At 42.3% G+C, this 14,450-nt stretch overlaps 1 protein-coding gene across 1 annotated transcript in view; it reads left to right on the top strand.

Moving 5' to 3' along the window:
• Positions 1 to 1,148: 1,148 nt before the first annotated feature.
• LCP2 (lymphocyte cytosolic protein 2) overlaps positions 1,149 to 14,450 on the top strand; it is a gene marked incomplete at both ends in the record, with an annotated part of 41,385 nt that continues 28,083 nt past the window's right edge. Inside the window, 3 exons of the mRNA XM_080699403.1 lie at positions 1,149 to 1,226; positions 4,890 to 4,952; positions 9,221 to 9,267. Coding sequence (XP_080555529.1) covers positions 1,149 to 1,226; positions 4,890 to 4,952; positions 9,221 to 9,267 — 188 coding nt within the window. The remainder of the gene's footprint in view (positions 1,227 to 4,889; positions 4,953 to 9,220; positions 9,268 to 14,450) is intronic.

Here is a 14,450-nt window from a genome sequence, read left to right as displayed (position 1 = left end):
CGATGAAACACCTAACTTGTGTTTAGAGGCTTCCCTGTTGCACAAATGCATTTCTTTGGACACAAGACTCACCCATTGCCAGTGAGTTGCTCAGTCTATGAGAAGCCCACAGAGTCTGAGACCCATGAAGAAAACAGCATATTTCCACCTCCTCTCTCCAGGGAATATACTCTTTGGCTAGAATATATATTTGGTAGAATCAATAGTAGTAAACAATAGAATATAAGGTAAGAACATAGTGAATATAATACATGGCAGCATCAATAACAATGCTTAAATTTAAAAATAATTTCCTGGAAGTTATGTAGTTAAATGATTTAAATTTTATAAGCATAATTCTTTTGTTTTCCTGCTTTCCATATATGGCAAATGAGATACTTACATTTTCAGCAATCTTATACCTAAGATTATTCAGCACAGAAATATTCTGATTGGAAATTGAGCCCAGGTCCATGCCCTGGGGCACCTTGTTCAATTCCAGGGCCTGACTCACTCTCCAGGGACCTTCTCACCATAATGGTAGAGAGGCGTCCAAACCATCCCAGCTTTTGATAAAAATGGAGGAGAGGGAAGGAGATTGGGAAGCATTAAAAGGTCATGTTAATCCCCCCCCCCCACAGTTCATTAATGTGGGAAATTGTCTATAACCTGGACTAAATGTCAAAATATATTTTCACTGCAAAGCCCCGGCCAGAAAGGAATATGGCCGAGAGCTGTGGGTGCAGGAGCTTCAAGGGAAAAATGCTCGGACTGACATTGAAGCTTAAGTCCCCTTCAAGGCCCCTCCCACCATGCTGGGGTGACTGGGGCCAGTGAGGAATTGCCATCCCCGTCGTCTCTCTCTCATAGCATTCAAGCCCCAGAGCTGGGCTTCCTTGTTTACTTATTTAGAACTTGCAGAGGAAGTGGTAAAGGAAACTAGCTGAGTCGTTTTCTGAGAAGAGACCATATTTGTTCGTAGCGGAAGCCATTGCTTTCTGGGATCTGGCTGCAGCAAAAAAGACGTCTGCTCCAACAAGGGTATTCCCGAAACTAGCCAGGGGTTGGAAGAGCCAAGGACACCTCCAAGCTCTGGATTTACAGTTCTTCTCCGTCCATGGGTGCAGTGTCCATGCCCAGCTCGTGAGCTTCCTCTTAGGACCGAAACCATGGCACTGAGGAATGTTCCCTTTCGCTCAGAGGTCCTGGCCTGGAACCCAGACAACCTTGCTGAATTTTTCAAGAAGGTGAGCCTTGCTTTCATTAGTGATGGGGCTAGTAGTGCTCTGGGCTGGGGGAAGAGACTTGAAAATGGAATCTTGGTCAGAACATGGGCAGTATAATAGACAGCAATGGGTCTACCCATCTTGCGGCAATGTTACTGGTTAAGTGAGTGCCATGTAGACCACTAAGTTTTCCTGGCAATGAGTTCTGCAGAGAGGGGTAATCTGGAGAGGGAGCCCTCAAATGAATATGTCTTTACTATGGGCTGGGGTCTGACTTGGATATTTTATGAGCACTTTCCCCTTGAATTTTTCTCATCATCATTGGAGGCCCATATTGTCCCATTGTCTGCTGCAAAATTAGCTCGGGGATATTAAATGGCTCAAAGCCCCAGAGACTACAGAGGCAGGGCCCCCGTCATGCCTGTCTGATTTCAAGGTTCATGCTCTGAGATGCAGAGAAGTGCTATAACCGCTAATGAGATCAAGGTTTCTTACTAGAAAGGGGAGAAACAGAGTCCTGCAGTAGGATAAAGAGCAGACAAATTAGGAGGGACGGACAGGGGCAATGATGAACAATGGTCACACTCTCATTAGGGTTTTGTGAGAGTCTTGATAGTCAGGGAGAGTCAGAAGCCAAGCTTGTGGCAGAGCAGAGACCAGTGTGTTGCTGTCCTGCCTTCCAGGCTTAAGAGAGATACTCAAGGATCCTTCTGTTTTGTCATCTGCTAATGGGGACCAAATATCTTCTTGGGCAGATGTCAAGCCATGTTACTCAATTAGAGACCCTCTAACCTACGCATGAGTAAGATATCTTATGAGAGACATTCAAGTTTCTAACGCCTGCTCCCATCCCTGCAGGCAGGCATCAAATTCAGTTGATATTCTAGTCTGTCATAAAGATGAGTTTGTAAAACTAAGAACTTCAAAGTTGTCTAATTCAACTTCCTACTTTTCCTGGGAAAATTGAAGCCCAACAGGGTAGAGAAACTTCCCAAGACACATGGTCAATCCTGCAATCAATACAGTGCCAAGATGTTTACAGTTGCTATGGGTCTTCCTCAATCTATAGAAGACAATAAAATGGGAGCATGTTGAACTGGGTGTGGTATGCTAGGGGCACAATGCACAGATCCTGTTATTTGCCACTTTTTATGCATCTCACTTCTGTTAGTTTCCTCCCACCCCACGGTCCTCATAAATTTAGCTTTCAGCCTTGTAGGTGCAAAGACTATTTTTCTGCCTTAGTTGGGGGATTGGAGAGTTTTCTTCTTGGAGATCCCAGTCTCCCATACAAATCCACACCACCGAGACAGGTTTTCCCTCCCAGCATAAAGGTATTGAGCACAAAAAGGAGAAGGGTGAGGTGAATCTGTGATTCTGGAAGCCCCAGTTCTACACAGAGTTGGAGAGAGACCCTTCATATCTTGAGCATCTCAGCCCTCAGAGAGAAGACACCAAATGAACTGACCACAGCATCATCTGGGAACAGGTGTTAGTGATCCAATGAGTCCTTTAGCAGATCAGTCATCAGGTGCAATGTCTACAGAAGCCATAGGTCAGTCATTCTCTGAGACACTTCTCACCAAGCTCTGAAGTCAGACACATCTGGGCTTGAATCCTGCCTTTGCAATTTGCTGCCTTGATGACTTTCCTTTAATTATTTCACCTCTTTGTGCTTCAACTTTCTCATCAGTAAAATAGAGATACTAACAGTAACTAACCAAACTGGATGGTTGTGAGGATTAAAGAGAGTAATGTACACAGAAGAGGGCCTAGTTAAGGTTCCATATTTCCCCTTTCTCGGTCTATTCACTGGCCCCTACCTGGGGATGCCCAGGCAGACTGGCAGGATTTATGCCTTATTGCCTCAGATGTGTGCGTCTTATTCTCTATCTGGCATGCAAACCTTCAAGAACTGAGGCCATATTCTATGTGTCTTTGACTGCTCCAATTTCTTTGGACCTGATAGGACATCATCCCTAGGCCAGGCAATAGAGGGTCCCTGGCTCATGATCATGCATTCTAATCCCAGCTGAGTTCCCAACTCACTGTGTGACCATAGAACAGCCTCTTCTTTGCACTGGACCTGAGTCATCCCATCAAGAAAGCCTGGTAACTTTTCTAGAGCAGTGCCTATTAAATCTGGACATAAGAATCCTCTAGGATGCTTCTTAAAAATACAGATTCTAAGCCTCTAAGCCCAGAGATCACAAGATCTGAATCAAATCTAGAGGCCAGTCTGCAGGAATGTCTCTTGATCTGGAGTCGAAGCTAGTGCTCTATAAAACCACCTATTTATCTGATAATGATGACAATGATACTGATTAATTAAAGACAGTTGGCTATTTTGAGACCTACAGAGACTGCCTGCTTTCAGCATTGACCTTTAAGTCAGCTTTTGGAGTATGGCATTCACCCCTCCTTTCAAGTCAAAAGGTGACAGCAATTGTACTTTTGACATTTGTTGTCCATAAGATAAAAACTTAATTTTAACCAACCCCCAAAGAGGAATATAACAAACTAGGAGCTCACACTTGTGAGGAAGAACCTAGAGTCCTCAAAGACAAATGTTTAATCTTATATACTCCAGATATCAAACTTAAAAATATTCAAGCTACTGAGGACAAGGTGAAATGGGCACCTCATGGGATTGTCGATTGATTTAGAACATTACCAAGACTTTAGAAATGCTCAGTCCTGTTGATTCTGTTACTCCATTCTGAGAATCCGGCAGAAAATATTTTAAATAGGGGGAAAAACAGTATGCACAAGAATATCCATGATGCTTTGTATTTTGACCATGGTAGTATATTAAGCTATAATTTTATTTGTTCATTTTACTTACTATATGTAAGTAAAACTGTTATTAAAAATAAATATTCCTGATAGAGACATTAAAGCTATGTTTTAGATTACAATTGTCATCTGCAACCCAAGGAACCTCATGCAAGTTACTCAGCTCTTTGTGCCTTTCACTTCTTCTCTGCAAAGTGGAAGGCTTCAATGAGTTAAGACTGGTTTAAATCCTTGGAACAGTTCCCGCTGTATAGAAAGCATTCAGTACTAATTAGCAGTTTTTATTATCATTAGTGGAACAACAGTTTGGTAAACAACTTAAATGTTCAGCAATAAGGGAGCAATTAAATAATGTGGCCATGAAAATAATGTTCAAAATAAGTTTGTCATAACACAAGGCCATGCTTAAATTATCATTTTCAGTAACTTAAGAAAAAAATCAAAGTAACAACAATGAAGATAAATTATAACCTCCATTATGTTTAGAAATATGGTAGGAAAAATCACTGAGGAAAACCTTTCACCATTCCCCCAGTGTTGTCTTTGGTGGGAGAGACAATGGGTAGTATTTATTTTCTTCTACCAGCACCTCTCTATTTCCTAAGGGAGCACATGGCCAGCCCTTTGTGGACCTTGAAGACAATCTTTCTAGAAGGCTTGGCCCCAAAGCCTTAGAGTGAGCAATTTCTCCATTCTGTGCAGTCCCAGGGGGTAGTGAAAGCAGGGCTGGGGGGGCAAGTTTTCTCTGTTAGGTAGGGAAGGAAAGGAGGGGGGAGGCTGGCTAGCCACAAATACCACAAATTGCTAAGCTTCTTGGGCAGGCAAGGGAGGAGAACCAATGGTAGAAGCCTGTTCATCATTGATAACACCTTACTTTTCTCTGTGCAGCTGAACTACAAAGACTGTGAGAAGGCAGTGAAAAAGTACCATATCGACGGGGCTCGGTTTTTGGTAAGTTGTGGCCAGTTTGACACATCAAAACCAAGGATGTTCTGCATTTTTTCCAATAGTGGTAGGGCCAACTGGTATACCCAGTCCCTGGTGATGCCCCTGGTCAATCAATGCCTGTCATCAATATCCCCATGTAATCCTTTGCTCTCATCAGAGGTTTGGTAGAGCTCTTTCTCTTACCATCTCTCAGACTCCTCCTACTGAGGAGCCCTCATAGATCTTTCACTAGTACCAAGATACCCTCTAAAGTAAAAGTAGGAATTTAAGTAAGTCTAAGCAGACACACACACACACACACACACACACACACACACCTGGAAAATCTATTCAAATGCCACCCATACTTTGACAAATGACCATGTAAGAAAAGAAGATTTTCTCCTCCCATTTCTCACTCTGAAATATGTATTTATGAGTGTAATAAAGAGTTGAATTGCAGCTGGGCGTGGTGGCTCACGCTTGTAATCCCAGCATTCGGGAGGCTGAGACCTGGAGGATCGTGGTTTGCGGACAGCCTCAGCTACTTAGTGAGGCCCTCTGCAGCTCAGTGAGACCCAGTTTCAAAGTAAAGAATAAAAAATAGGGCAGGGGGTGTAGTTCAGAGGTCAAATGCCCCTGGGTTCTATCCCCAGACCCTCACACACACACACAAAGAGTTGAATCGCCTTCATTATCTCAGTTACTTCCCTCTTTCTCGCTACCAAATTTGTATAGTTGGCTTTGTGTCAAACACACCTTTGATAGTGCTTTCTCTACTGTATTAAAATTTAAAACCCTTGAGAAGGGCTGAGGATGTAGCTCAGTGATAGAATTCTTGCTTACCATGCATGAGGACCTGAGTTTCATCACCATCACCACAAAAATGAGTGAATGAATGAATGAAGTAATACCTAAGTGGATAAAGGAGGTGCCAGTGCATGTTAAGGATGAATTCATTAAAGAGAAAGGGCTACAACTTTGACAGCTGACACAGGCACTTGACTGTGGTCAGGAAGGTGGATTGAACATTTCCCTGGAGATGATACCCTTGCCTGGAGATGACACCTTTGCTTGTGATTGAGAGAGACTCTGTGTGAATCCCTACTGCCCTTTCTGGGCACTATGCTTTACTCCTTAAAAAAGATGTGGAACAAAACTTCAAGAGTCTCATGGGAGTAGATGTTCCCAATTTGGATTCAGAGTGAGGAGGGTAACCTAAGCTGGAAGTCAGAGTCAGTAAGGTAAGTTGATCATAAAACCTCAGAAGAGTTGAAAGGGAACAAGATTTCATATGACCTAGCTTGCTACCCAGAACACCAATCCATATCTGATACTGCTTCACCAGCATCTTCCTGAATTTCTATAGTAATTGCTGTCATCCATGGTCATCAGCCTCTTTCTAGATATCTATGAGGTCTCATGCTAAGAGTAAACCTGTGGCCCCATCAGTCTGGCTTTGCCTACAGGTAAAGTGTAAGACATCTTTATTCACCTTTCTACTTCATTCACTCATTTACTTACCCATCCATTCACTTGACAAGCATTTTCCTGAGCTGTTTCCATACTGACTATACTGCATGCTGGGGATAGAAAAATGATTAGGATGTGAGTCTTGCCTCTCAGAAACTTGTTTTATAGAGGATATCATCTGGAAAGCTTCCAACCATCTCATTTACTGTTAAAAAAATATGTGCAGAGGTGTAGTGAGATTTATCCTAAATCACAGACCTAATTATCAAAATAAATTATACATTTAATTTAGTCTAATACTTTATGAGTTGTTTTAACAATGTTACTTACTCATAATAAGCTTTGAATCAATAGAATTCATGGAGTTCTGTTGTTCCTATTCTCACAATTACTACTACACAGACCATAATATTCTATGCTTGTACCTTTTACACTGAAAAGAGATACTATGGTTGAGTGGAAAGGAAGGAGGGCACCTTTGAGGAAGGCCTGGTTGCCCTGTGGCCCTGGGTCACCTTGGGTGAGACTTGCCCTCTCTGAGCCTCCCTTTGCTCCCTATTTGTAGACTAATCCCAATGTGCTGGATCATGGTGGGTGATGTCTTCTCTTAGCTCTGTGATTCCCTCAACACTCTTTGTGAGTATTAGCCCTAATACAAAAGCTGTTTTTTGGTTGAGAAATAGTAGTTGAGCAGCTTTGTTTCCTCTTCCAATCTCTTGGATCTATCAACCCTTCAGGGAATGCAACATATTCTACCCATTATGTGAGCAGGAAGAAGGGGAAAGAAAGGCAATAGGAGCCAGGGGAGCAGGTTGCAGAATCCATCCCTGCCCCACTAACTGGGGTATGTATGTATGTATGTATGTATGTATGTATGTATGTATGTATGTATTTATAGTGGTTCTGGGGATTGAATCCAGGGTTATTCTATTTCTGAGCTATATCCCCAGCCCTAACTTTATTCTGTATTTTAAAAGAAACAGGATCTTACTAAGTAAGTGGATTCTGTCCTAATGGGTTTTTGTTTCTGCTTTTTGTTTTGTTTTTTGGTACTTGGGATGGAACCCAGGGACATTTTACCTCCAAGATATACCCCTAGCCCTATTTTTTATTCTTTATTTTGAAACAGAGACTCACTGAGTTGCAAAGGGCCTCACTAAGTAGCTGAGGCTGTCCGCCAACCAAGATCCCCTTGTCTCAGTCTCTCAAATAATGGGATTACAAGTGTGCACCACCATGCCAATCTCATCTGTATTGTATGTAGGAGGATGAGGGAAAGGTCAAAGAGCAAAAGATACATGGTGGATAAAAGATACGTGTCTCCTTTTTGGGCAACTTTTCCGGAAGCTCCTTCCAAATAGATTGCAAGTTATATCTCATGGCCACAGGTGAGTCATGTGACTCTACCAACTGCAGAGGAATCTAGGAAGTTAAATATTTTGAATAAGGACATTTACTTCCTTGAACAAAATCCAAGTCCTAAGGGTAAGGCAGAAGGAAGGTGGAGATTTGGTAGGCCAGCAGTAGCATCTTTACCTTGTCAGCACAACAGGGCCTGGGTTGTACCTTATCTCTTCCAAACTCCCTTGGCATACAATCATCCTTCCACAGAACTACAAATCGAGCTCCGGAATCATCACACAAGCAAAACAGAGTTTGCTAAAATTCTTTGAAAAAAGGTGGAAGAGGAGGATACATCACACAGCAAAACTCTCTCAAGCTCATGTTTCCATATCTGTCATTGTATTCCTGTTCTAAATGCCTTCTTATTTCCTAATATCCTGCTCCTCTGTCCCCAGCCATGTTCATGTCTACTTTCTCTACATTCTTCCTGAATTTCCCTTGACTTGGTCCTCCTCTTGGTAGAACAGAATCTGGTGGCCAGCCACCCAGTGCCCAGTTACGATCCTTCTGGAAGGCGCCAGGACCCTCCAACTTATTATACCATACTCTGAACATATTCTTAGTACCTTCCTTGGGAGAGGGTCATTCTGAAGGAAGAAGATGCTGGTGCTAACTGATAAGGGAAAGAGAAAGAGAGAGAAAGGGAGAGAGAAAGGGAGAGAGAGAGAGAGAGAGAGAGAGAGAGAGAGAGAGAGAGAGAGAGAGAAAAGAAGAAGAAGAAGAAGAAGAAGAAGAAGAAGAAGAAGAAGGAGGAGGAGGAGGAGGAGGAGGAGGAGGAGGAGGAGGAGGAGGAGGAGGAAAGGAGGAGGAAGAGGAGGAGGAAGAGGAGGAGGAGAAGGAGGAAAGAGGAGAGAAGAAGAGGAGGAAACTTTAAAAGTTTGACTAAAACCTGATTCTCTCTCAAGACTCTTGGCTGACTCCCTTTACCATACCTGCCCTGCCTCAAGTGGTCTGATGAGGAAATTGAGTCAGAAACGTCACCAAAGAGCTGGATCAGATGAATCCAGCAAGCAGATTGCCAAGAACCCCTCTGAACACGCTAGACCCTAGCAGCTCTCTTTTGCAGGAAAACTGAGGAGGGCTCTGAATCCAGGGGTAGAAGTATACAGTGTACTCAGTGTATACAGTGCAGCTAAATTCAGCTCACAGAACAAATTCTGTTTAGTTTCACAGATTTATCCTTCTATTTACTGCATCTATTTACTTGTTGGAGTGAAAATTATTTGTCAACATTTAGTACTCAGAAATTCTTATATAAGACCCAGAGTTCAGGATTCTCTTTGAAAAGGCAGAGCCTTCCCAGGCCTCAGTGTGCCATGGTTACCACTACTCTTGTTTCACATATTACTCTTGTCACTGACTCGGAGTCCCTCCTGTGGGTTGTAACCTGCCCACCATGTGTGTCTTTATTTCAGAACCTGACAGAAAATGACATCCAGAAGTTCCCTAAACTCCGGGTGCCGTAAGTACTCCTACCGACTCTCTGGGTGGTTTGGAAAACAGATTAACGTGGGGAGTATTCCATGAGCAAACTGAGTTGGCGATATATTACTGTTCATTTGAATTAGGAAGGCAAGTAGGAAGGGTGAGGGCAAGGGTAGACTATGTGGGAAGAGGAGCTACATGATGAGTTAGAAAAAGGAAGTAATAGATACAGCCCTATTGGTGGGTTGGATGCTCTTGGGAGAACCAAGCTGAATTCTGCACCATGTTTTCAATGCCTGTCTTCCCAATGAGGTAGCATGGGTCTGTGAAGATAGTACTGGTGTCAAGAGGCCTGCGGTTTTATGATAGTGTCATCTTTCTGATTCTTGGGCTTCGGATTTGTTGCGCCTCTTGGATCTGTGGGTTTACACTTTTCATCCAACTTGGAAAAATTTCCATCATCATCTCATCAATTACTTTATTTCCATCTCTCCTTCCCCTCTCCACATGCAAATTCTTTACTCTGTCTTTTGGAACCTTTATTCATACATTAGGCTATTTGAAGTGGCTCCACGGTTTCTGGATTTGTTTGTTTTGTTAGAATTCTTTTAAAAATTTTTGTTTCATTTTTAGTTTCTATTGCTGTGCGTTCCACATTTACCAGCCTTTGTTTCTGCAATGTCTAGTCTACTATTTCTCATGTCAATATTAGAGTTTTTATCTGTAGACATTCTGTTTAGTTCTTTTTATATTTCTTACATTTTAATTTCACCTTTTAAACATATTAAATACAGTTGTATTGTCATTGTCTGCTAATGCTGCCGATGTCTTCTTTAGTTATGGCTCAGTTTTGATATGTTGGTTTTTCTCCTCAGTATGGGTCATATATTTGCATGTTTGCATGTTTGTTATGCTAACCTAACAGTGAATTTTATTTTGTTGAATAATGAATATGTTTGCTTTATATATGCTTAAATATATACATACATATATGCTTATATGCATATATATAAGCTTAAATAATAAATATGTTGGGTGAGTATGTGTGGATGACAATTTATAAAGGTCCTGTGAGCCACTGAAAATGTCTAAGAATGTTAGTGAAGTGCATACACCAGGGACAACAATAAGATAACTTGTATCTAGGATCTGTTTGAGGAAGTATGAAAGAAAGATGACTTGAGGAGAGCCCAGATAGGGGCATGGAGCCAAGTTAGGAGATGATGGGCATGATCCTCCTAGCAAAATAGGAGTTCCCTTAGGGCTATGGCGATGGAGATGAAGATGAAGAGGAGATTTGATCAGAGCAGTAGAAAAACAGAGGTACATAAGACACTTTCTGATGGTAAGAGATCCTTTTTTTATCTTAAGGCTAAGTTCAGGAGAGAGAGATAGATAGAGTGAGAGAGTGAGAGAGTGAGAGAGAGCGAGAGAGCGAGAGAGAGAGAGCGAGAGAGAGAGAGGTAGAAATGGGATATTTCCTTAGTTATTCAGAAATGAGTCAAAAACTTACCCTGTGATACAATACCTTCCACTGTGATTTAATGTATACTCCAAATAAGCTCTGAGGACTCCCATGAAACATGAGAAATGATGAGGGCTGATGGATAGCAAAGGGGGATCCATGTTGTTCTGATTGACTCTTAGAGTTACCATCTTTCTTAGGAGAAATGTATAACAAGTACTGGTTACAGGTCTCCTTCTAACGAGCTATATGACCTAGGACACAGCCCTAGACCGTCTTCAGGTTCCCAAACAATAAAAAAGAATAAATTACATGGCCTGTACAGCCTCACTAGTTTCTAAAATACTGTTTTTGATATGAACAGGCAGCTAGGAGAGCTTCGTGAGAAAACGTGCAGACTTAGAGGTCAGATGACTTGAAACTGAATTCTTTTTAGAACGTAGACAAGTTATCTAAGTTCTCTGAGGCTCAGAATTCTCAACTATGAGATGGGGATAATAATAAAAGCTACCTCAAAAGATCAATGGGAAAGTTGGAAGAAATAATAATATGTATGGAATAAGTGTTAGCTACTCATCCTTTATATGAAATCTTAACACCTTGTGTGTGTGTGTGTGTGTGTGTGTGTGTGTGTGTGTGTGTGTGTGTGTTACTAGAGATTGAATTCAGGGCCATTATTCTGCCTCTTAGCTACACCTCCAGCCCTTTTTATTTTTTATTTTGAAACAGGGTCTCACAAGGTTGCTGAGACTGACCTCAAACCTGTGTTCCTCCTGTCTCAGACTCCCAAGTACTGGGATTACAGGCCTATGCCATCACACATGGCTGGTTTTAAACCTATGGTCCTTCTTTCTCAGCCTCTCAAGTACTGGGATTACAAGCTTGTGCCACCATGCCCACCTAACACTATTTCACATATATCCTAATTATTCTATCTTTGGAGCTGGGTATAATTAAAGAAAAGAAAGGGCATGGTGCTTTGGAGTGAGAGAAATTCAGATTCTAAAGCTGACATTGCCCCCTCTTAGCAGTGGGACCTTGGGGAAGTGTTTTCTACAGCCTGAAACTCAGTTTTATCATCTATAGAAAGGAAAAAGACAAACTCTCAGGGAATGGGGAATATTAAAGAAGTATAAGTTGCCTATCACTGTCCTTAATATATACATATATTCAATACTTATTCATTTTGTTCCTTTGTATGTGAGTTGATTTCTCTTGATTGATACCCAAAAGGGCTATGAAAAAGAAATTGTGTTCATGTACTGCAGACCAAAATAGGATTACACTCCTCTGAATATCTCTATTTTCTTCCCTGATGATTTAAAAAATCATTTTTAAGTAGATTTTCTGGAGAACAAATTCTGGAAGTAAGACTCTCACTCTTAGAAGTATAGTCCTTTTCTCAGGACAAGGTTGTTCTTGACATCCTCAATGTTGTAATAACAGGTGATTATTAAAGAAAACAAGGAACACTTCCTTTACAGGACCTAGATTAAATCTCACAGAGTACCTGAGCGGTATGTGGGCTGGTGAGATCTGTAGAGTACACGTTAAAATCTACCGATGCTTACTTGGAGCTTATTAAAGGAGATGTAAGAATTTATATTTACACCTACGGTGTGTCTTAAAAAAATAAGAAGAGGGGCGCTTTGAGGTGGGTGGTATAGGTAGCAGACTGGTGTTGGATAATATTTTTTAAAAATTTATTCTCACTGTATCCATCGCCAATGACAGAGTTAGGCCGGGGAAAGCTAAGATCCAGTCAGAAAAGCAAAGCAGAAGTACCTGTTTATGTGTCCATCTTCCCAATGGGACTCTTACAGGCCTCCTCCATGGAGGGTGTGTTCTCTAAACTCTTGGTCCTTTTCCTCCAATGCAAGTTTACAGAGCTTTTGACATCATTACTCAGCTCCTCATTGACACTGATATATGGCCTTTGAAAAATACCGTTCTCTATGCCTCTCCTTTATTGGTAAAAATAAGACTACTTGTATTTGTCTACCATTCAAAGGGTTGTGAGACACCAGGAAGCACTACATATAAAAATTTAGGCAAGCAAGACATCAGGGAGAACTGGAAAGACCGTGTTGTACCATTAGGTGATGGTTTCTCACCTGCAGTGGAAGTCCGCCATGGCTAAGATGGCAGAGGGAAGCTCTTCCTCACTCCTGACAGACGTCTTGGTTCCTCCCTGGCTTCTCACTGATGAAGAATTTGGAAGCTGTGTATCTTGGTTTAAGGAGATTGATCTTTTAGGGTGGGACACCTTGCTCCTTTAAGGAAAGATGGAATGGAGAGGAGAGCAAGATTGAGTGCTAGTGTGTGCTGGAAGGAGGGACAAAGGCCAAAGGACTGGAAAGTGTCTGCCCAGAGGACTGTGCTGTGGCAGATGCAGACACCTTCCCTGCCCCAGGGCCTGGGAACCCGCCATCCAGGGAGGGCAGCAGACAGTGTGAAATTGGAATCAAGGGAGTGAGCCTTCCATATCCACAATGGGAGGGGGAGGAGGAAAGCTGATCCACAGCTCTTATTTTGCAAGCTATGGCAAAGAGTACACTTTCCATCATAAGCTGGTGTGCAGCTACCCGTGTGACAGTATAGCCAACAGAAATAAGATTTTCACCAGCCAGTGCCTACTCTGTGTGGTATGCTTTGATACTTTCTATTCTGTTCTCCCTCCTTCCTGCCTGCTTTTATTTTATACTTTATTTCTTGTGTGGTCAGCAAATTTGATTTCAAGACCCACTACTGGGCTTTCACTCATAGTAAAGTAGAAAAGACCACTGAAAGGGAAAATTGGGAGGATGTACTGAAGATAAACTGAGATCCCTCATTCTCCCTGCTTCCCTACCTTTTCACCCTCTTAATTACAAACTTTCTGTTCCGTTTTCTCCCCTTCCTCTTTCTATGCCTCCTTTTTTGTACACTAAATTAAATTTTATTAGTGTCAAGAATAAGAGGAGTTATTTCACAAGCTTTCTTCATTGTAAGAACCACTTGAGACCTAAACCTCTTCCTGTGGATTCTGATCAGTTAGACTTGGGTGGGCCTGTCCTGTGGATTCTGATCAGTTAGACTTGGGTGGGCCTGATAATCTGTGTTTTTACAGCGCTATCTCGGGCACCTGATACTGATGCCCACCAGAGATTCCCTAATCAGTTTCAACCCCTTATTATGCCAATATGGAATTTGGAGTTTAGGAAAGGCAAAAGACTTTTTTTTTTTTTTTTTTTGCAGTACTGGGGATGGAACCCAGGGGCATTCTACCTCTGAGCTACACCCCCAGCCCTTTTTTTTTTTTTTAAACAGGGTCTCACTAAGTTGCAAAGGGCCTCACTAAGTAGCTGAGGTGTGCACCACCATGCCCAGCTGCAAAATACCTTTTTGAAGTCACCTGTGGGTCCTGGCCTTGGGGGAAGTACATTTTATCATTGTCAGAGCCCCTGGGCCTGCAGGTTCAGGTACCGATGAAGACTGGCCCATCGGGTAGCAAGTTAGAGATCCATTTGGGCTGGAGCCCAGGTCATCACAGCTGCCGCCCTCTGCAATGACCTGACTTTCTATCTGAGCTCAAGCTCCCTTTCAGTACCAGCACCACCCTCAAAAAAGGGGAGGCAGAGAGAACTATTGCCTAGGGCTGTTCGCTCTCTGCCTTTTTGCCTCTTCCCCTGGTCCAGAGTGAGGCCTGGGGTTTGTGGAGAGGAGGGAGAATGAGTCACCCCTGGTCACTCACTGTCACTTGGTCACTGGGGCGG

This window comes from Muscardinus avellanarius, assembly GCF_963383645.1.
Source record: "Muscardinus avellanarius genome assembly, chromosome: 7".
Taxonomy (NCBI): domain Eukaryota; kingdom Metazoa; phylum Chordata; class Mammalia; order Rodentia; family Gliridae; genus Muscardinus; species Muscardinus avellanarius.
The sequence above is the reverse complement of the archived record's forward strand: the minus strand, read 5'-3'. Positions and strand labels throughout refer to the sequence as shown.